The sequence below is a fragment of the Rhinatrema bivittatum genome, chromosome 5, assembly GCF_901001135.1.
Source record: "Rhinatrema bivittatum chromosome 5, aRhiBiv1.1, whole genome shotgun sequence".
NCBI classification, from domain to species: Eukaryota; Metazoa; Chordata; class Amphibia; order Gymnophiona; family Rhinatrematidae; genus Rhinatrema; species Rhinatrema bivittatum.
Genome location: NC_042619.1, coordinates 83,009,271 through 83,033,451, shown reverse-complemented (window position 1 = coordinate 83,033,451; position 24,181 = coordinate 83,009,271). Strand labels below are relative to the sequence as shown.

The window sequence follows — 24,181 nt, the reverse complement described above, 5'->3', positions numbered from 1 at the left end:
CGCCGACGGCCCCACACCCAGGAGATCGTTCTCGGACCCCCGCTGGACCACCAGGGACGTTTGGCAGGTCTTGGGGGGGGGGGTGCGGTAACTTAAGTCGGCAGGTCTTGGGGGGGGGTCAGGAGGGTTGCGGTAAATTAAGTCGGCAGGTCGGGGGGTCAGGAGGATGGGGGGTTGCGGTAAACTAAGTCGGCAGGTCTTGGGGGGGTCAGGAGGGTGGGGGTTGTTAGATTTTTGTGTTTTTTTTTTTTTATATTCGCTCCATAAGACGCATATACATTTTCCCCCCACTTTTGGGGGAAAAAAAGTGCGTCTTATGGAGCGAAAAATACGGTAATTAAATGCAGGCAAAACAGATGTGTGGATTACCAAGAGAGGACTTTTGGATTTGTTTGCTTCCAGATTGAATCGTTTTATAAAACAATACAAGACAGTGAGAACTCTAGGAGCAATCATTGACCAAAGTTTAAATTTTGAGTCTCATAAGGCTTTTTTTAAGCTACATATGATGAGTTTACACAGGCTGTGGTTTATCTCAAATATAGATTATTGCACCAGCTTGTTTATGGATCTTCAGGGGGATTGACTGATGTGCTAGATTACAGATTGTTGAGATTGGCCAGGGAGGGGTTGCCCTACACCTCCTCGATAAAAGAACAATGATTGGTGAAGATGAGTTCTTGCATATTTTCAGGGGCAGCACCTGGTATTTGGAATATGATCCCTAAGGAAGCACACCTAATGATAGATTATCTTTTTGTTCTGCTAGTTTGAGATCCTGACTCGGAAAAGTTTTGGGAATTGAGGATTATTTACCCTGGACTAGCTGGTGCTTGGCCAGAGGGACCTCCTGTTAAGATGGGTCTAGGCTATAGGCAATAATTAGGATGGTAGAGATTTAACATAGGAGTAGCAGTTGGGTTTTATTTATATATACAGCAAAAGCCCCATTATTAGGCATACATGGAGAATAGTTTATACTGGTTAATCAAATATGCTGGTTATCCAAGAGTTTTTCACTCAAGTATTTTTCATGAAAGAAATACTAACTCTTTGTTTTGTTTTTTGTTTATTTATTTATTTGCAACTTTATACAAGTATGTATTTATCCATATTGTTCATTTCATTCCCATTTCCCTTCCTCTGTCCCTTCACATATACACACTGTACTCCTTGGGGAATTCTGTGCACAAAAAGTTAAAATTCTGCAATCTTTATATTGGTCAAAATAACACAATTTACATGACAGTCTTTAAGTAATTATTGCGACCTTCGGTCTTCGGCTTCGCCCCGCCTACCTCTCACTACTTGTGGCTCCTCCCTCTCACTTTGGACTACTGGCTGCCGCGGTGTCTGTTTGCCATCCTCTCCGGCATCCCCGGACCGGCTTTGGTGCTGCTTCCCGCCATGCTCCTCCAAGGTACCTTAGGGCGCGCGCACGCCGCCCTCATCTTTATTTCCACGTTGGCACGAACCTCAGGGGCTGCCCGGATATTTAAGCCTACAGTATTTGCTAGCTCATTGAGTTAGCAACGGTATCTCTATGGATGGGATTTGCTCTCCGTAACGAAGCTGCTCTGCCACTCCAGCGCTATCTGGAACTCTTACACCCTTCGGGGTTGCTAACTGGGTACCCGCTCCTCGGGGGCCTCTTCTGCTTCTTTCAGGTGCTATCAGGAAACCGGTACTCGCTCCTCGAGGGCCCATGTTCCCTGAGTCGCTGCCTGCACCTTCAAACCTTTCTACTTGGAAGACTTCACTAACAGTTTCTATCTGTGAGTACAACTACCATCTATTCCACAGTACTGCTTCACTGGAACCAGGTACTCGCTCCTCGAGGGCCTGCCCTCTGTTCCAGTGCCAGACCTCTTGTCTAGTGGAATCTCTGTTACTGCTATGTGAGTACAATACAACTGAGTTTCTCTGCTCTAAGGGATCAGGTTCTCGCTCCTAGAGGGCCTGCTCTCCCTGTCTCTGAGCTTCTCCTAATTCTGCCTAGGACTCTGAATGCTTCTCATTGTGTACTCATAACTCTGTCTCTTTCCACTAGAGCAAAGCCTAGCAGAGGATTCGCTGTTCCAGCGTTCTGTGGGAGACCTGCCCAGCCAGGCTCAACATCTACTACTCACTGTTACCACCTCTGGTGGTTTCCAAAACTGTTTAATAAAAGATTCAAATCTGTGTTTGTGTGTCCTGAGCTAAGCCTGACACTGTGGCCCCTCACGGGACTGCCCACCGTGGGCTTGGTCAGCTGCCACAGTGTCCAAGGATCCACCCAAACATCAATAACCATAACAGTAATTACATTTTAAATTAATACAAAAAAGTTATTACTTAGAGATGCAGAATTTTAAATATTTTGAGCAGAATTTCCCTAGAAATTCACTGTAAGTGTGTCCCTTCCACTCACTCTCCTACTTCCTTGGCCACTTTGCACTCTCAGGCCCCCAATTCCTCCACCTGCCAGTATCTCTCCCCTCCACCTCTAGGCTCAATCCCTTCCAATCTATCGCCAGTCCCAGAGTTTGACCCTGTTCTCAGTACTGCCCCTCACATAGGCTCCCTCTGTCCCTACCTCTCTCACACACATGCTCCCTCTAATACACATACACACACCCTCATACAGGCTCCCTCACTGTCTCGCACACACACATCCCCTCATACAGGGTCTCCCTCTTTTGCATACACACCCACACAAGCTCCCTTTCTCTCTCACACATACATCCTCACACAGGCTACCTATGTCTCTCTCTCATGCAGCCCTTCACACAGGCTACCTATGTCTCTCTCTCATGCAGCCCTTCACACAGGCTAGCACCCTTGCATAAACTTGATCCCTTTTTCATACACGAGCTCCCAATCTCTCACTCACTCTCTCTCTCACACACACACACACCCCTTCACAATCTTCTCATATAGGCTCCCTCTCTCTGGCACCCACACTCAAGCATCCCCCCATGCTTTCTCTCTCATCCTCCCCTCCCCTCTCTCCCTGCTCTCACCCTCCCCTCTTTCACACCCCCTCCCCTTTCTCACACCCCTCTCCCTCTCCTCTCACACACACACACATTCACTCTCACCGGGGCCTTCATCTTCGCCGTGAGCGGAGCACACTCCATTCGCGGCATATGGGGGCCTTCATCTTTTCCGCGAGTGGAGCACATCCCGTGGGACACAGGGGCCTTCATTTTGTGCGCTCCGTTCCCAGCATGCCGGGGTCTCCTCTGCCATTTTGTGCGCAGAATTTGGCATTTCTGCGCAGAAAATGGCAATTCTGCACACGGGGTGAATTCTGCCCAAATTCTGCACTCTGCAGTAGTGCAGAATTCCCCCAGGACTAACACTGCCCTCTACATTACTTAACTCTACGCCCCCTCCTCTGCACACCTCTCATACTCTTGTATCGTTTCAGCTTCAGTATTTTCTGATGATGGTGCTGAAATACCTTGACACAAGCTTGAAAAGTTCTTTGAAACAACTTGTGGATGTATGCACAAATCGGTTGCCTTTTTTCAGGAAATTGCCAAGAACATGAAGTTTCATCACCTAAACAGAATAAGGCTGCTACTCAGCAGATTTCAAGAACGCTTCTAGGCATTGTTCAGCAGTATACCAGGTCACTTTAGTTTCTTCATTTTCATGTTCAGTTGCCGTGGATCTCTGAATGCCCAACCTTTTCTTTAATTTCAGCATCAGTAAAGGTTGGTTGTAATATCAAGGTGCTGATCAATGTTAACCCACTCAATTTCATTCTTTCATTTTACTGACTGCAAGGCCAGCATTTTGAAGGACATCAAAAATCTTTCTTGGTGAATTTCTTTTCTCTCAGGTATTGAAACCTTCAAATTTTTCAATAGAAGACCCATCTGCAAAAATCACTGTTATACCCATTTTGTTCCATAACGTTTTTCTACTTAAAACAGAACAGGCACACGCCACATTGAAAACTGCATCCTGAAATTCTTGGAGTGCCTTCATAGTCAAGTATTTCCTTATAACCTTCTATATATGAATTTCATGTTTTCTGTAATTCCCTGATACATTGGCTGTATGAGTGAGGTTACATTTGCAGGAAGGAAGATGGTATAAATATTTCCAGACATTAACTGATTCAAGAAGGTGAGCTCTACAGTTATGTACAGTTAGAATAGCTTTTGTAGAAACATAGAAATATCTAACATAGAAACACATGTGATAGTGTTCTTGAAAAACTGAATCCTTGCCCACCTGGACAAGTAATTTAAACTGCACTCTTAAATTGGTGTTTCAGTCTTGTACATGGAGTCTTTGAGCACTTAGCCTGCTACCTGCCCCAACTGGAAGGAAAAGTGGAACTAAAATACTGTTAAAATAGCTTGCATTTACAGCTTGGAGATGCTGCATTGCAGAACCTAACACTAAAGGGTTAACAAGTAGACGAGATTGGGCTGTGAGATAAACTGTGAACAGGAAGCCAGCTGACCTTGGAAGCTAATGGGGACTGCTTTGGAGCCTGCCAAACCAACCAGGAATAAAGGGAAAAAAACCCAAAGGCGGTTTGTTTCTGTTGGGTTTTTGGGAGCCTGAAAGTCCATGCAGAGAAGAGAAGCTTGTCCCTGTTCCCTATTGTCTGCTGTATTGCCCTTGCTTCTGAGGATCCAAAGAACAGATCTGTACGTGGCTTCAGGCTGCAGCCGCACTGACTGGGAGCTGAATCCTAGAAGTCTGCCACCATGGATACTGAGATAATAAGTGAACAGAGTTAGAAGGGAGTCTTTGTTTTTCTCTCTTGTAGGGTTGGAGGTAACATCTCAGAAAAATAAACTCAATAGTTTCCTGCTCCCTACTTGCACCGCTGACTGTCATTTCAAAGGTAGTTTTCGTTGGCCAGGAGGGCGCTAAGCCAGAAAAGAGGACTGTATGCAAAAGAAAAAGCCTGCCCATTTGTTCACTGCGCCCATTAGGTGGTAGCTTGCAGCATACAAATAAATCAGCAAGGGCTCCACTAATGTTTTGTTTGTGTACACATAAAGATTTCAGACTAAATTCTGGTACTCGGGGTTTGCAATTTACAGTTTGGCTATTATAGTTGATTGATTGATATAATTGTCCAGTTAACTGCTAAATGTTGTTGTTTGTTGTACAGAGAAATTGCTTGAGTACTGTGAACCAAACCTAACCTAATTTTCATGATACCTTTCCTTTTCTTACTGACCACCTTCTATTTCTAAATTATTTGCCAGTAAAAAAAAATAATAATAATAATAATTTGAAACTTAATTTGTATGATCACTGTGCTTTGGTCTCTGGGGAGGAAAAGGGAGATCTTGCTGACTGGAGTACCTGAGAAGTGTCCTGGCATGGTATTAGGGCTTGGGGACACTGTCCCGAGTCCCCCTTAGGTTTGCAAACCTGCAAGTATAACCGGCTTTGGGTGGTTTTTTTTTTTTCTTTCTATGGGGATTTCCCCTCCCTTGGCCTAGGTGAGATAAAATACCCTCGGGGAGGGTGGTAATGCACAAAATGTGACAGCAGAAAGACTGTATGGCCTATCTAGTCTGCCTATCCATCCAACTAATTTAGCTTTGCAAGTCCCATTATTCCTTCAGAGATCTCCCTGCGTTTATCCCAAACTTTCTTGAATTCAGATGCTTTTTTTTGACTCTGCCACCTCCACTGGTAGGCTGTTCCATGCCTCTATTACCCTCTCTGTAGAGAGATATTTACTAAGATGACTCCAGAGTCTACCTCTTTCACCCTTATTCCATGATCTCTCATTCTAGAGCCTCCTTTCCATTGAAAGAGGCTCTAGAACAAGAGGTCTTCTATGCATGGAAACATTGGAGATATTTAAATGTCTCTATCATATCTCCCTTTTCTCCCAGGACAAGCAGGATGGCAGTCCTCACACATAGGTGACATCTGATGGGGCCTGGCACAGAAAATGTCAGTTTCTAGAACTTTGACTGAGCATCTCTGAGCATGCTCCGGTATGCAGTCTACCACATGTCCAAATGGGATCCCCTCAGTTTCTACTTCCATGCATCCTAGTGTTTCGTGGTGAATTGAGTCACTCTCTTTTTTTTTTTTTTTTGGCTTCTTCAAGAATGTTTTCACTGTGTTTTTGACCGTATGGGACTGTGCGGTCAACGCGGGGTCCCCCCCCCGTTCATGGTTTTCGATGGTTTTGGTAAATTTCTCATGGAGAGGGCTGTGTGAGGCCTCGGCACCGGGACCGGCACTGTCCCTTCTTGAACTGCTGCTCGAATCCCTATGCATGTTCATCTGAGTGTTACCGTCTCCATCATTGGTGTCAGTTCCCAGTGTGTGGTATCTTTGCCCTGGGGTAGTGGTGCACTAGGTGTCCACTGGCCATCAAAGGCTGTCGCTTCAGTTTTAACACTGTGTCCCTTTTCTTTTGTGGTGCCCTTTGTGCATGAGGACCAAGTTTGTCATGGATCTTCATAATAAATGTCCTCTGCCTGACATCCAGGGTTGCAGCAAGTGCGCCCAAATGACCCCAAAAGAGTGTAAGGTCCAGCTTGACATGATGGATTGACTCTTCATGCTGACCAAGACCAATCCATCAACATTGGAGGCATGATACTGATAGCCATTAGCAAGGCCATATGTTCCGTTGACGTCAACAGCTTCCAGGAATGCCTGAGACAGGCCATCACCTGCCTCTTCCAGGCCGAAGATATCTGGTTCATCGAATTCAACCTCGACATTGGGGAAGGACTAATCTGAGCATCGAGGGAAACCAAAGAATCATTGGTATCATTCCCAATCTATATGCGGTGCTGAGCACATGGATGAACCAGCTTTAGCTGTGATGTCCCTTAAGTGACCATATGGTGAGTAGAGCCAGTCCTCCATCTATCCCAGTGTTTTGCCACAGTCCCGATGCCCACCACCAATCCTCCTCTTGGTTCCAAAGAGAATTTGGTCACTCCTCCTGGATCCCAACCAGTCTTGGCATCTGTGAGGAAGAGCTGGAGTGACGCATGCAGCTGGCCATGGAGAGGGCTGTGTGAGGCCTCGGCACCAGGACCAGCACTGTCCCTTCTTGAGCTGCTGCTCAAATCCCTATGCATGTTCATCTGTCATTGGTGTCAGTACCCAGTGTGGTATCTTTGCCCAGCAGGGCATTGGAGCAGCCACCGGCTGATTCGGTGGTCATCCTTGATTCGTCGGGGAAGAAGTGACTCAGGCCACCACGGCCAGTCGAGTCAGTTCCCATATCGTTGGCTGGGGGCCAAGTGCCTCAGAACCTGTATATGATAGGATGAGGGCTGTAATGACCCCTGGAGGATGATTCTTCTGATGTTTTGGACCCCAGTGCATCAAATGGCCTCCCCTCATGACCATCTCTTCCTGACAGAAGGAAGTTTTCCCCCGGAAGACATCAACCTTTGCAGGCTTCATCAGGTTGGTGGCAGAAGCCATTCCATTTCAGTTGCAGACAGAGGAGGATACCCGGCACAATTTGCTGGATATTCTCCAGTAAGTGGAGCCTCCTAAGATCGTGGCAGTCCCAGTACACAAAATCCTTTTGGAGTTACTGATGAGGGTGTGGGAACACCCTCTCTCAGTGCCTCCCCGTTAATAGGAAGGCAGATGTGATCTATCTCATCCAGAAGGCTCTCAGATTCAACAAGTGCCAGCTGCCACACTAATCAGTTGTGGTCGAATCTGCTCTCAAGAAGGCCAAGAATACTTGGACCCATTCCTTGGTGCCCTCAGGAAAGGGTTAGAGGGCCATGGATGATCTTGAGAGAAAGGTGTTTCAGGGTGCTATACTTATTGGGGCCAGTATATTTATTTTATTTTAAAAATGTCTTAACCACCCATCATCATTTCTAGGCGGTTTACAATAAAACATTCATAAAAGCAAAATGTAAAAATACAAAGAATATAGTATTGATAGTTTTTATTGTTTGATATTGTTTTTATGTCTAATACAAAAAAATCACTAAAAATAAAAGCCCTCATGCTGCTTGGATCTAAATAATCTCTGCTTTCTTAGTTGTCCTTCTCTAGCTCCTCTACAACAATTCCAATAATATTAGCTCATCGAATCACCTTTACAAAAGCCTGTTCATAAAGAAATGTTTTAACTGCTTTTCTAAACTTTAACAGGGAAGATTCAGTTTTAATCAAATCTGGGAAAGAATTCCAGACAGTGGGCCCTTGAATAATACCACTCCTTGAATATACATCAAACCACTCCTAAAGAAACCTAATCTGGACCCTAAAGATCCCAATAGCTTCCGCCCAATCTCCAACCTCCCATTTATAGCCAAGGTCATGGAAAAATTAGTCAACACACAATTATCGGATTATATCGAAGACCACAAAATTCTGTTCCCCTCTCAATTTGGATTCCAAAAAGCAGTTAGCACAGAATCCCTACTCATATTCCTGACAGACTATCTCATCATGGGCCTAGACAAAGGTCACTCCTTCTTACTGATTCTCCTGGACCTTTCAGTGGCTTTTGACACTGTCAACCATTCCATCCTCCTAAACCAGTTGTCAAACATTGGAGTAACAGGAACTGCTCTGGCCTGCTTCAAAACTTTCCTTGATAACAGAGGCTACAAGATTAAAATACACAACAAAGAATCACTCCGTCACCAATCCCTCTTCAATATTTACCTCCTTCCACTATGCAAGCTGTTAACCAAAATGAACCTAAAACACTTCTTATACGCCGACGATGTCCAGATCGTGATCCCCCTAAAAGAATCTATTACTAAAACACTTGAATTCTGGGAAAACTGCCTTCAGGAAATTAACGGCCTCCTCACCAACTTAAACTTAATTCTAAATTCCTCTAAGACCGAACTCCTTCTCATCTCCCCGGAAAACAGTACTATCACCTCGAACACACCATCAAACCTTCATATCACCCAAGCAAGAGACTTAGGGGTTATCATTGATAATCGGCTAAACCTTAAACTCTTCATCAACCAAACAACCAAGGACTGTTTCCATAAACTACATGTCTTGAAAAGAATAAAACCACTCTTTCACTTTCAAGATTACAGAACGGTTCTGCAAGCTATAATCTTCTCTAAGATAGACTACTGTAACTCTATCTTACTAGGTCTCCCCTCTTCTCACACCAAACCTCTTCAGATGGTACAAAATGCGGCAGCCAGAATACTGACAAACACGAGGAGAAGAGACCACATTTCTCCCATCCTTAAAGACCTACACTGGCTGCCAATCCACTACAGAATCATGCAGAAGGCCATTACCACAATATTTAAAGCCATCCATCACCAAGCTCCACTAAACCTACAAATCCCATTCAGAAAACGTACCTCCTCCAGACCTACTAGAGAAACTTACAGAGACTCACTACATGTCCCCCATGCCAAAATCTCTCAACATATATCATTTAGAGACCGAGCTTTCTCTACAGCAGGACCATCTCTATGGAACTCCATTCCACCGGAACTTTTGTCAAGAATAGTGCCTTCGAACATTCAGAAAAAGGCTTAAACGTGGTTGTTCAAACAAGCATTTCCAGACCCTATTTGAATCGTATATTAACGACAACCACAATCAGACATTCTTATAATATTGTAAATAATGGCTCTTACTGTTAAGTTCCTTTAGACTTTCCTCCACCCAGTTTTAGCATCCTGTTTTATTGTAACTTCAGAGTTTTTCATTTCACTTGTTACAGTTCTGTTCAGTTATTTATTTTAATTTACACCCCCTTGTTTAATGTAAACCAGCATGACGTGATTCTAATCTTGAATGCCGGTATAGAAAAACGCTAAATAAATAAATAAATATAAAAAGAACATTCCCTGAATTCATCCAATTGAATTTCTTTAAAAGAAGAGACTTGTAGGAAATTATTTTTCTCTAATCTTAAACTCCTGGCTGACTGGTATATTTTCAGAACAGCATTGAAAGAGGGAGGAGCAAGGCCATGAATTCTGTTAAACACCAGCATTAAAATCATAAATTTAATATGCCAAACAATAGGAAGCCAATGTAATTTGCCTAAAGTTGGAGAAATATGATGCCAAAGAGGTATCCCAGCAATAATGTGTGCAGCTGCATTTTGAACTAGCTGAATAGCATGGATGGTGGAAATGGGCAGGCTGAAGTATAACGAATTGCAATAATCTAAAGAGGCGATCAAAGTATGCATCACCGGTTTCAGGTCGAATTCCCCTAGAAAAGGGCACAATCTTCATAAAATACACAGTTTAAAGAATGCTCCTTTGACTACTTTTGCAATTTGAAGCTTCATCGTGAGTTTGGTGTCAAAAATGACTCCTAGGTTTTGAGCTTTTGAGACAATAGGGATGGAAAAATCCTCTGTCTTTATTAGATTGGGCACCTCTTTGGAGGGAATTCTAGCCAGATATATCACCTCTGGTTTTTTTAAATTTAAAAAGTTTGTTCTCAACCAACCAAGATTTCAATTTTTTTAGGCACTGAATGATTTTAATAGTAGCTTTGGAAAATGAACCTCCAATTGGAATAAAAAAACTGGATGTCTGCATATGTGTCATATGTGGGACATCCTGAAGCATATGTAGGAAGTGGCCGAGCAGCTGCCTCAACAGCAGCAGGACACTCTCCAGTCGCTGGTGCATGATGCAGGAAACATGGGGTCAGGTCGACCTATGATGTTTGAGATGGCATTAAGAGTCTCTGCAGCAGGGATCAGCACCTGTAGACTTGCCAGGCTGCAGGCATTGGCTCTCTATCAGGAGGTGCAGGAGCGACTTGCTGACATGCCGTGGGCACAGGAGAGAATCTCTTCGAAGATTCGGTGAAAGATGCAGTGGCTCAAATTCGAGACCAACATGTGACACTCCAGTAGCTCTCTGCTGGCTTTCAGAACCTGTCCTCATCCAGGAGGCCTTACGAAGTCTTTCTTCTTTCCGAGGAGATACTATCCTCCAACTCCTCAGTCCAATAGGCCCCTCACAGCAATCCGAGGCAACAGAGGGCCCAAAGCCCAGTCAACTCCTGGGATGGGGCTTTGACTGGATCACAGGGAGCATAGCCAAGTCTGTTGTACCCATGCTGATGGGCCTACTGGTCGGGGGCAGGCTGTGGTTTTTTATGAACTGGTGGCCCAGAGTAACCTTAGCTTAGTGGGTCCTCATCATCAGAGGGTACAAATTAAACCTATTGAGTGCCCCTTGCCAAATTGTTCCCAAGTCCTTTTTGGGGACCAGTAGTGCATCAGGAAGTGCTTTTGGCGGAGCTCTCCTCCTTAATGGCCAGGGCAGTCAAACCCATTCAACCAGGGCAAAGAGGGTGGGGATTTTACTCCCGGTACTTCTGAATCCAAAGAATACAGGAGGACTCCGTCCCTTCCTAGACCTAAGGGCCTTGAACACATTTCTAAAGAGAAAAGTTTGATGGTTTCCTTGGACACCTTAATCCCCTTCCTGCAAAAAGAGGACTGGCTATGCTCCCTCGATCTGAAGGACACTTACACTCACATCGAGGTCTTCCCTAGCCACTGGAAGTATCTCAGATTAGTGGTAGGAAAACAGGACTTCCAGAACCGCATTCTGCCGTTTGGGCTAGCATCAGCCCCACATGTCTTCACAAAATGCTTAGCCATGGTGATAGCGTACCTTTGCAGACTGGGAGTCCACGTTTCCCCTATCTGGACAATTTATTTGGTCAAGAGCACTTCTCGGGCAGGGGCTGAAGAGTCCATATGCTCCACCATCTGGATGCTGGAGTCACTAGGGTTCGTTATAAACTACCCCAAGTCACATCTCAGCCCATCACCTCAATTGAACTTCATCAGAGCCCTGCTAGACGTGGCTCAAGCCAAGGCCTTTCTGTCCCGGCAGTGGGCCATCAGTTTGACCATCGTAGTAGAGATTCAGGAGAGCCAGCAGGTATCAGCGAGGTGCATTTTGAGGCTGCTGGGCTGCAACGGTTCATGTCACTGCCTTGGTATATCTGCACATGCGGAAAGCCCAATGGACCCTAAGGTCCTAGTGGCATCAGGCCACTCAGGATTTATGGGACTGCAGCCAATTCACTCCGACTCTCCGGGACTCTTTGTCCTGGTGGTGGGACATTTCCAATTTGGAATAGGTAGTGGCCTTCCAAAGTCCTCGGGTCCAAATTGTTCTAACCATGGATGCGTCCACCCTGGGCTAGGGAACTCATGTTAATAGGCTCAGCATCCAAGGTCTGTGGTCCACCCAGGAACAACTTTGTCAGATCAATTTCCTGGAGCTCCATACGTGCTAGTGGCGTTTAGAGATCAGCTGTCCAAAATATTGTGCTGATACAGACCAACACCTCAATGGTAATGTGGTATGTCAACAATCAGGGGGGTACGGGATCATACCTCTAGTGTCAAGAAGCGGTCCAGATATGGTCATGGGCCCTTTCCTACGGGATGGTGCTCAGGGCCATGATTCTGGCCGGAATGGAGAATGCAAACAGACCGAGTAGTTACTTCAGAACCCAAAAATGTTCTCTGGATCAGGGGTTGCAAATCAGATTTTCTGTCTTTGGGGAAGTGTTTACAATGCCTTGGAACAGGAAGGTTCCTCAGTTCTGCTCCAAGTACAGGACACATGGCAAACCAGCCTCAATGCCCTCACCCTCTACTGGGGTGAGGATCTCCGATGACGAAGACTTTGTAGCTTTGCAAGGATAAAGGGCCTATGATCCTCATAGCCCCTTATTGGCTGAGACAGGTTTGGTTTCCACTCCTCCAGGAGATGTCCATTCGGAAACCGATCAGACTGGGGACTTCTCCAGATCTCTTCACCCAGGATTGGGGGAAGTTGTGCCATCCCAAATTTCAGGACCTGTCACTCACAGCCTGGATGCTGAGAAGCTGATCCTGCAAACACTCAATCTCTCGGAAGATGTGTCTCGAGTCCTTATAGCTTCCAGAAAGCCTTTCACTAGAAAGTCCTACAGACTGAAGTGGAGGAGGTTTTCTGTGTGCTGTGAGCAAAGTCCTAAATCCTTTCTCCTGCTCACCACAAAAACTGTTTAACTACCTTCTACACCTTTCAAAAGCTGGTCTGAAGACCAACTCATGGTTCATCTGAGTGCGATTGGCACCTATTACCATAATGTAAGAATATAAGAACATAAGAAATTGCCATACTGGGTCAGATCAAGGGTTCATCAAGCTCAGCATCTGTTTCCAACAGTGGCCAATCCAGGCTAAAGTACCTGGCAAGTACCCAATAACTAAGTATATCCTATGCTACTGATGCTAGTAATAGCAGTGGCTATTTTCTAAGTCAACTTGATTAATAGCAGGTAATGGACTTCTCCTCCAAGAACCTATCCAAACCTTTTTTAAACCCAGCTACACTAACTGCACTAACCACATCCCCTGGCAACAAATTCCAGAGTTTAATTGTGCATAGAGTGAAAGAAATTTATTTGATTAGTTTTAAATGTGCTACATGCTAACTTCATGGAGTGCCCCCTAGTCCTCCTATTATCCGAAAGAGTAAATAACCGATTCACATTTACCCATTCTAGACCTATCATGATTTTAAAGACTTCTATCATATCCCCCCTCAGCCGTCTCTTCTCCAAGCTGAACAGCCCTAACCTCTTTATTCTTTCCTCATAAGTGAGCTGTTCCATTCCCTTTATATACCTTCTATCATTTTGGTCGCCCTTCTCTATACCTTCTCCATTGCAACTATTTCTTTTTTGAGATGCGGCGACCAGAATTGTACACAGTATTCAAGGTGCGGTATCACCATGGAGCAATACAGAGGCATTATGACATTTTCCGATTTATTTATCATTCCCTTCCTAATAATTGCTAACATTGTGTAGAGAGTAAGCCCATCTCTGTTCAGCCTATGGTTGTACGTTTTATGCGAGGTCTGCTTCATCTGAAGCCTCTAAGGCTTCCCACTGTGTCTTGCGACCTCAATGTGGTATTGGCTCAGCTGATGAAAGCTCCTTTAGAGCCACTGTGCTCCTGTGACCTGAATTACCTGACTTGGAAGGTCATATTATTGGTGGTGGTCTTTTCAGCACTCAGGGTCAGTGAGTTCCAGGCCTTAGTGACTTAACCACCTTACACTGTTTTTTCATGATAGGGGTGGACTTGTGTATGCAACCTAAGTTCCTGCCTAAGGTGGTGTTGGACTCCCATCTTAACCAGTGCATCATCCTGCCAACATTCTTTTCCAGGCTCAATTCATACCAAGGCAAATAAGCCTTTGCACAGTTTGGACTGCAAGAGTGCCTTAGCCTTCTATCTGGAGCTTTTTCTTTCTTTTGACTAGAACAAGTTGGCGATCGCTGTTGTCAAGCAAATGCTTTCGAGTTGACTAGCAGACTGCATCTCCTTTTGTTATGCACAGGTGGGATTGCATCTTGGGGGCCATGTCAAAGCTCAATCTGTTCAAAACATGGCAGCGTCAGTGGCCCACTTGCGATCAGTCTCCATGAAGGAGATCTGCAAGGCTGCGACATGGAGTTCCATCCACTTATTCACATCTCATTACTATCTGGATGGCGATGGCCATCGCAACGGGTTTGGCTTGTCTGTCCTTTGGAACCTGTTTGAGGTGTAAAACCCAAAGGCCCTTTATTTCTTTTCAGACTGCCCCCCCTTCTGTTACCAACAAAATTTGTTGTGCCCAGGGCACCTGTTTTGTTGCTCCCCTTTTCTGTTGGGTGGGCTGTCTGTAGCTAGGGATTTGCCCACATGTGAGGACTGCCATCCTGCTTGACCTCGGAGAAAGCAGAGTTGCTTACTTGTAACAGGTTTTCTCAGAGGACAGCAGGATGTCAGTTCTCTCGAAACTCTCCCGTCTTCCCACAGATTTCCGTTTCCACTTTGTGGGTTTTATTCTTATTTTATTATGAATTCTATGTTATAAGATTGAGGGGATCCTGTGTGGACATGTAGTATATTGCATGTCGGAGCATGCTCAGAGAGGTTCAGTCAAAGTTCTTGAAACTTTGACATATGTTTTCAGTGCCAGTCTCCATCTGATGATGTCATCCATATATGAGGACTGACAGTACTTGTTACAGGTAAGCAACTCTATATTTTGCTTTTCTTCTGTGTCTTCTGGCTTCGAGTTTCTTCTGAAGCACAGGTACAGACATGGTAAAAACCAGTAGAAAAATATTTCCAGGTCCATCCAAGGTTATACCTTGTATTCAAAAAGTAACCATTGATGCCTTCCCTCCCTCAATTATTTTCTTTCCCCCAGCTCTTGCTCCTTTACCTTTAAATATTAGCAACTGGGGGGCAAGATGGCGGCTGAGTAAGTTGGATCGGAGGAACACTCTCTCTGTGCGCTTAGGTTTCTTCTAAGATTCCTCCTAAAAGAAAGGGCAAAGTGCGCTTATATCCCACCGAAGCCGCTATGCCCTCCTCCCAGAGATTGATAACATCCTACCGTTCCACTCCAACCATCGAAAAGGAGGGCGAATTCCCCGCTGTGAGTAACCTCGAGGGAGCGAGGGAATCACCAGGGGAGGTGACTCTGAGCCCTCCGTACCTTCAACCTCCTCAGGTCCCGAGATTGTCTGGCTCCTCTCCCAAGCCCGGGGCGCCATTGGATGACGTCGAATGTGCGACTCCGGATGGTGGGGGCTTGAGAGCGGTCTTACCCGGGCAGAGCTTAGCACAGTCGCGGTCGGAGGACCCGAATAGCGTGGGAGCTGGGGCGTGTTTCCTGACTTCAACGCCGGACAGCAAATCTGGAACCTCGGCTGGAGCGACAGAAATGCCTGGGACAGTAAGGGAGGAAAATGACTTGACCCATTCGGAAGATATGGGTGAGTCTTTTCACATTCCACCTAGACCTGAGGTTGTAATGCTGGAAGCGTTATGGGATTTAATGGCCACTTTAGGCCAGTGTCATAAGGAATAAGGGACAGAATTGAGGCGTGTGAAGAAAAAGATGGAAGTACTGGAAGGGAAAATGGAGGAGCAGTCTTCTGGATTTAAAGAACAGATTGGAAAAACAGAATCCTTAACTTCTAAGAACTCAGACTGTGTGGTAAAATTGATAAAGGATATAAACTATCATAATAGGAGATTAGAACAACTGGAAAATTTTAATAGAAGATTAAATCTACGTTTGTTAAATTTTCCTAGAATTTTAGGTCAAAATTTGCTTATAACTTTGAAAAAGTTTATGGTAGAAGTGTTAAGATTTGAAGAACAAAATTTACCGGTAGTGAATAAGCTGTCTTTTGTACCAATACCTACTAGTGCAAGAAATAACCAAAAACAGCCTGAGATATTAGAGAATCTAACGCAGTTTCTGGAAAGTTCTGTGGAAGAAGTCTATGAACAGGGAACCCTGATAGTGACTTTCTTCAATGAGGCTGATTTAAGCCAAATAATGCAAAGATATTTTAAAAATTTATCAGCTAGTTTCTTTACTCAGCAGGTCAGAATTTACCCTGACCTTACTCGTGTCACACAAGAGAGACGCCGTGAATTCCTGGCTTTAAAGTCTCAAGTAATAGCTCTTGGTTATAATTTTACACTGAGATATCATTGTAAATGCCTAGTCAGAGCGAATGAGGAATCCTTCATTTTCTTTATTCCAGAGCAATTGAAATCCTTTATAAACGCTAGGACCATAACTACCCAATCCTTAGTAACAATCTAGTCCCTGAAAGTACATGATATATAGGTTTGGATACAACAGCCTGTTTCTTTATATTTTCCTTGTTAAACTCCCAGGATTCCTTCCCCCCACCAGTTGTTTCTTTATTTCCTTTACTGTGGGGTCATGGGTATATGAATAATATAGATTATATGCTTAAAGATCATTTGTAGAGTATTTTCTTGTGGATATTGCTGAAGACTTTTTGTGATGTGATTGTGTCTTAACATATGCTTATGTATCTCGAATTTTGTTGGAAGTAAGAGTGATTACTTAAATGTAGATGAAAATGAATAAAAATAAAAATATTAGCAGTTGATTGGCAGCTGTCCCAGTGTTCTTCACCCAACTTACCCCTAGATTCATCAAAATGCTATAATATTGCATGGATAATGTCTGCGGTAAGAGAAAGGAGCGTGTTTAGAGTAATGTTTAGAATTACTGCACAGTGCGGTAACATAGTGCTTCACATAGGTAGTACCTCAGGATGCGTAAACCTTTTCGCAGCCCACGAAACTTCCTATTTCGCAGCTCACACAGTGCCGAGAGAAACTATTTATAAGGTCTTCATAGTATTCAACTATTTATATGCCTATAGGAGGGCCAGCTAATAGCTTGAGGTGAGATGGTGGTGGTGTAGGGGCCAGTTTTACATGCAAATCGAGACGTACTGACTGCACAGTACACCTCTGTGCAGATTTGACATCATTTGGAGTGAGGAAAGTCTCACAAAGATGAGATTTTTACTATGTTCTCTCGCCCTAGCTTGATGGACTCTATAACAGGGTACTATCAAGCTAGGGCGAGATAACATAGTGCGATATTGCCTCTCATTTTAATTAATCCCGCCCAAACCCCTCACCAATCCCACCCCTTCAAAAATTTGCATTCACGCTATGCGATAATTGTATTATTGCATATGTTAATGCCATAACGCATTTTGATAAATGACCCTGTTGGTGTGGTGCCACAGGGCTGTAAAGGAATATGTATGCATATGCTTTATGCCTGCTCGAAGTCCCCAGCCCTGTGCAATTGTGCAGTGTTTAAAAAAAAAAAAAAGTGCTGCTAAATGATGGTTAGTTGAACTTTCCGGTTGTTGAGTGGTGAATAATGAAGATTTTTATTGTAGTTGGAGGAAGAGTGGATATGGGGCTGAAGATTGATGAGTTAGCTGATATTAAAGGATTTGTGGTATATGAGGAGGGATAGTAGAGATTATTTTTGGGTGGTTGGAAACTATATATGATAAATTATATACATTTATCAACAGTTGTTACATACGTTTTGTTCTACCATTATACATTTTTTCTTAATTGTTTGTTTAGTGATTTATTGTGTTTATAGTGCTTGAATGACATTGTAAGCTACTTTGATTAAGATTGGAAAAAGGTATAAAAATACATTTTCATAGTTATTTTGTCAACAACCCAGAAATAGAAATCAGCCCAAACTATTTGATCACCGCTCGTATTTCTGGTAGTTTGCTCCTAATGGCTCATAATAAATTGATCTCCCATGGTTTTAAAGACACTAAATTAATAGAAAATAACATCTATGCTTAAAGCGAATGTTCAAAATGAAGATAAAAAAATGTTGCTTTTCTCTCAGGAAGTTGTATTTCCCTGAGGGGTGTTGAAAATTCTGTACTGAAACATGGTCAATTTGATTGACAGCTGTTTTGCCCAGTCAGATTCTTTCATTGTAGAGATGTGTGGATATGAGAGATGGTGATGAGATGCAACTGAGTGGATTTATAAAGATTCATATGTGTGACCAAGGAAAGTTCTCAGTTGGAGAGCTCCCTCCATTCTGCCCTTTTTATAAACTGATTTATACAGTTAAATCCCATGTTTTTGTTCGCATGTATTTTTTTTTTTTTTTAAGGTCTTGAACATTAATGTTCCCTTTCACAGGGCAACCATATAAAAATACCCATGGTACCTAAATGTAATCCGCTTTGAAGTGCCTGAAAGGCTGAATATAAATCAAATAAATACATTTATGAAATTTTAGCAAAGGAAATACCAGTAATAGAGGAAAATTCCTGTATTAGTCTCCGAAAGACGACTAAGGGGTAGATATTCAAAAGCCATTTTGACGGATAACTGAAAAGGTTAGGTTAACTGGTTAACTCTGGCTGTGCCGCAGGCAGGTCTAAAGTTAGCCAATATACCTATCCAGCTAACCTTTAAGATAGCTGGATATATTCAGTGGCATGGCCACGCCACTGAATATCTCGGTTAATTTAGCTAGATAGGTCTATCTGGTTAACTTATCTAGCTGTTCAACAACTGAATATGGACCCCTATCATGTTTTTAGTGATGGGAAAAACCCCTTACCAGGCAGTTTAGCTATGCCAAGGTAAGTTCCCTAAAAGGCCAGGAGATGGGAATAAATAAAAAGCTTAACCGGCATGGAGCAGCAGTTACTACCCTTAAGAGAAACATGGGGGTAACCTGCATGGAGCGGCAGTTACAACCTTGGGAAGTTTGCTGGGCAGACTAGATGGACCGTTTTGGACTTTTTCTGCCGTCATTACTATCAGGCCGATACAGTACAGTGCGCTCCGATGGAGCGCACTGTTAGCCGGCATTTGGATGCGCGTTTTCCCTTACCCCTTATTCAGTAAGGGGAGGAAAACGCGCGTCCAACCCGTGGCACCTAATAGCGCCCTCAACATGCAAATGCATGTTGATGGCCCTATTAGGTATGCCCGCAGGATACAGTAAGTAAAATGTGCAGCCAAGCCGCACAATTTACTTTCAGAAATTAGCGCCTACCCAAAGGTAGGCGCTAGTTTCTGCCGGCACCGGGAAAGTGCACAGAAAAGCAGTAAAAACTGCTTTTCTGTACACCCTCCGACTTAATATCATGGCGATATTAAGTCGGAGGTCCCGAAGAGTAAAAAAAAAATTAAAAAAAAAAAAAAAAGAAGAAGAAAAGAATTTAAAATGGGCCGGCGGCTGTCGGGCCGAAAACCGGACGCTCAATTTTGCCGGTGTCCGGTTTCCGAGCCTGTGGCTGTCAGCGGGCTTGAGAACCGATGCCGGCAAAATTGAGCATCGGCTGTCAAACCCGCTGACAGCCGCCGCTCTGGGCTAAAAGGAGGTGCTATGGACGCGCTAGTGTCCCTAGCGCCTCCTTTTGCCCGTTTCTACCACACCACCTAATTTGAATACTGAATTGCGCGGGCCGGGAGAGCGGGCGTTCGTCCGCTCTCCCGCGGATTTTACTGAATCGGCCTGCAAGTAAGTTACACTAAAAAAAAAAACATTGGAATAGATAAAACAAGGAGTTGGAATCTTATATGACTATTTATGTAGCAAAACCTTGTCTGGCAAGGTTGGGCTACTTCTCTCAATCTGGCTTTGATGATATATTTGGAGAGGATTGATTTAATAAACTTTCTTCTAGGTGGAGAGGTGTATTTGCTTTCTAAAGAAAGCACTTTGGGAGTAATTTTGCAACAGCCTGCATAATTTGGCAAATAAAATGCATAATTTGTACCAGTTTTCAAAGTGAACTTAATATATTTATATGTTTGCTTTGAAAATTATCCAACCAAAACTACCCATTCACAGTAATAAAATTAATTTGTGCGCAGGAAGTATTTTGACAAAATCTACATGCATACTTTTGAAAATACAAAAGTATGTGCATAAGTCCACACTCCTCCCCAACCCCACCCTTGTGAACTTATCTGCTCAGTCCGATAAAAGTCCCATATGCACGAAAGTCAACCTATATACATATTGGGTGGGCAAATCATTTCTGCAGCTAAAGCAATGTTTACCTGTGGCTTTGCGCTTAAAAATTGCTTCCCTGTGCATTCTGAAATCAGTGTAGCTCTACTTTAGGGCTGATATTTAATTATAAATGTAAATAGTCTATTGTTGAACATTATTTCTTTGATCGCAATCCTGAACAATGGAAGAGGCGGAATATAAGATTGTTTAAATAAATAAAATAAAAGGTTTTACATTGAGTGGGTTCCAGTTGCCAGAAATAATCCTTTGCCTTGTTGCTGTTGCCTTATTTTTCTAAAACCTTAGAAGGTGCTGCTTTGCTATTTGCTTTACAAAACCGCTCATCTTGCTGTCCTGTCAGATATGTTCCCAGTAATACAAACTTATGAAGTAAGAAGCACTGTGTCAGTAATATCTCACTGTGTATTAGAGGGCATTCTCTAAGAGGGTGGAAGATTTGCTACTGTTTTAGATTTCTAAATTCATCTTCTGTCAGATTAGTTTATAAGCTTATAAGCATCCTCTGGTGCAGAAAACAAGGATACATAACTACTGCAAAATCATTTAATGATCGCCAATAACCATTTTTCAGTCAGTTGTAAGCTTATTTTCTGTACACTGCATTTGTTTCCCCCCACCCCCCACTCCTTCTTTGACTGAAGTCCAAAGCCATGAACCTGTACGAGGCCTGCCTGACTCTTCTCCAGGTCTATTCTAAGAATAACCTAGGACGGAAGCGAATCGACGTCACAGCCGAAGAAGATCAATATCAAGACCTTCTTCTTATCATGGAACTTCTTACTAATCTTCTATCAAAAGAATTTATAGACTTCAGTGATACAGGTACAGTAGACAGTTCATGAGAAACGGAACTCCATGGGGCATTTTTCACATGTCTGCAAAGTGCACAAGTACTTTGTGTCCAAAGATGTTGTAGCTCATTATTAATGTGAAAATTGCCTTACAAGGTCCATGGACCAAACGTACCCACAGACTTTGCACCTGCAATTTGTGTGGGCAAAAATTTGCTGTAAAACAACGCACACAGATTGATTTTCCTGGCCAGGCACTGGGGAAGCTGGTATGTATTTTTAGCCGGGCAGAAGAGGTTCATTTTCAGTTTGTTAATTTACCTGGGTAAATGGCTTTGAAAATTGCTCTCCATAAGTGTAAACATATTTGTACGTGTATATTCCTTAGGTTTTCCTTCTAGGGTGGGGAAGCAGAAAAATTGGTGTGTAGTTATAGGTATAGAACGATAAGGGCCCAGGAGGTTGAACCTCCTCCTGTCAGATGGACTCTGGCATTGTAGCACCCAGGTGCAGCCAGCAATCTAACCGGGGTCTTACTACATATATATATAAAATTGATGTGTATGTATGTGTACATATGTTTATAGCTCTCTTTCTCTCTAGCTATCATCAACCCAAATGGGAAAACCCTATTTGGGTTGATATTTGTATCAATCGAGCACTTCTATTGGATTATACTGTCCGGTATCTTTTGGTTCTCCTCCCAACTCAGACCCAGTCATTGCAGTCATAGTCCTTGGGCGGGGCCATGCACTTGGGTCTTTCTGAAACCCTACATCATGGGCCCTAAATTTGGCCATTAGCTGTCACTGTTTTATTTATTCCTTCAACTTGATATACCATCTAAACCAAATACTCCCTAAGTGGTTAACAACCTTAAAAATAACTTAACAACTGCAGGATGACTGGAACTCCTTTCCTCATGGGCTGTGAATGGTGCCTCTTGCCAGCTCTTTCAGATTGGAGACTTGCACCAGGATCTAGCTCTGCTGCCTAAGTCATGTAAATAGTTATGTCCTCTGTAGTTTGAGGCTGCTTTTGAAGTTTATGGTTTCTGACTTCCCTCAAATTGCAAATCCCTAATGCTTCCCCTGTCAGTGATAATGTCAGAGAGATGGCGCAGGCACACACTGCTCTCCAGTAGGCCTAGCAGAGTGTCTGATTGCAACAGTCCTAAACTACAAGGAATACCGTTTTCATATAAGTTGTTTCCTATTTGGAGTATAGAGAGCTATGGTACAGGAGCATTTAGCTCAAGTTAGCCAGCTTTAAAGATGTTTCTTGGTATTCAGGAAATAAGTCCTTGTTGACTCAAGTGAATGGAGCAACAAAAAAGGGGTAAGGACAATGTAAGTTTTATTCAATCAGATAGTGACCAAGCTTCAGCCAAACCAGCAGTATTTTGTGTCCTGTGATGCTTTCTCAATGGGCCATCTATCAACATTTGACCTGTATATAAATTACTTACCAATTACACAACTTACATCAGTGGCTCCCAACAAAATAAGAGACATAATAGCATGCATATTGTATATAAACTTAGTCTTACTAGTTGGCCAGATAACTATCCAGCTAACTAATAGGGTATATTCAGCAGTACAGACTGTTTATCTGGCTATCTTTAGGACAAATCTGTGGCCTGACCAGAATTAGCTGGATAAATCTGGCTAATGCTGCTCCTTCCCCTGCCCACTTCTGGAATGCCCCCCATTTATCTGATTAAACTCTAGCTGGATGAGTGGCGGAATATTCCAGTTTTGCCATTTAGACGGATAACTTTTAAGTTATCCATCTAAGTGGCTTTTGAATATTGACCTCTACATGTGCAATTGATTTTACATATAGCTCAGTTTTCATTTAACTTTTATACTCATTGACTTTGAATCCCAGCTTGAAACTATAACACAAATTGTCTTTACCCACTATCTACCTTATAAATGGGCCATGACCGACGGCCGCAAATGCGCAGTAGAGCGCAGCTCTACTGCGCATGTGCGGGCAAGGACGTCAGTCTTAGCCAGCGTAAAAAAAAAACATGGCGGTGTCGGGTGGCAGCGGCAGTGGCGGTGGCGGGTGGCAGCGGCGGCGATGGCACTGGCGGTGGCGGCGTCGGGTGGCGGCGGCACCGGCGATGGCGGGTGGTGATGGCGGCGGGTGGCAGCGGCGGCGATGGCGGCGGCACCGGCGGTGGCGGCGTCGGATGGCGGGTGGTGATGGCGGCAGCGGCGATGGCGGCGGCGGCACCGGCGGTGGCGGCGTTGGATGGCGGGTGGTGATGGCGGCGGCGGCAGCGGCGATGGCGGCGTCGGGTGGCAGCGGCGGCGGCGTCGGGTGGCAGCGGCGGCGGCAGCGACGGCCTGTAGCGAGGGAGGGAGGAGAGAGAGAGGGATTGAGTGAGGGGGAGGGAGGGATTGAGTGAGGGGGAGGGACTGAGTGAGGGAAGGAGGGAGGGGGGGACTGAGGGAGGGGGAGGGACTAAGGGAGGGAGGGAGGGGGAGGGACAGAGTGAGGGGGAGGGACTGAGTGAGGGGGAGGGAGGGACTGAATGAGAGGGAGGGAGGCATTGAGTGAGGGGGAGGGACAGAGTGGGAGGGAGGGACTGAGGGGGAGGGGGACGGGAAGAGTGAGGGGAGAGGGAGAGGTGAGAGTAAGTGGAAGGGTAAGAAGTTGTGGAGCAGAGAAAAGGGAGTGGAGGAGGCGCTGAGGGAGAGGGGATGGGATTGAGACAGGGTGGGAGTGACTGAGGGAAGGGGAGGGAGGTGAGAGTGAGGGGAAGGAGGCAGTGGGAGACAGAGAGTGAGTAAGACTGAGGGGTGGGAAGGGGGTGAGTGACTGAGGGGAAGGGGGAATGAGGGAGAAAAAGTGTAGGAGGGTGCTGTTTTCGAAAATGGACCGAAAACAAAAATGTAATGTAGCCCGTTGTGACGGGCTTAACGGCTTGTTACATATATTTAAATCTGTTTGGAAGCCATTGTTCCTTAAAACTTGTCACAACTATCT

At 44.3% G+C, this 24,181-nt stretch overlaps 1 protein-coding gene across 6 annotated transcripts in view; it reads left to right on the top strand.

The window, feature by feature from the left end:
* The window catches only part of XPO4 (exportin 4), a 340,414-nt gene that overhangs the window by 275,945 nt on the left and 40,288 nt on the right, over positions 1-24,181 (top strand). For 5 of the 6 annotated variants that reach the window (XM_029602525.1, XM_029602521.1, XM_029602524.1 and 2 more), the window contains one exon: positions 21,032-21,212. In XM_029602525.1, the coding sequence (XP_029458385.1) occupies positions 21,032-21,212 (181 nt within the window). The remainder of the gene's footprint in view (positions 1-21,031; positions 21,213-24,181) is intronic. The other variant, XM_029602522.1, reaches the window with a different exon arrangement.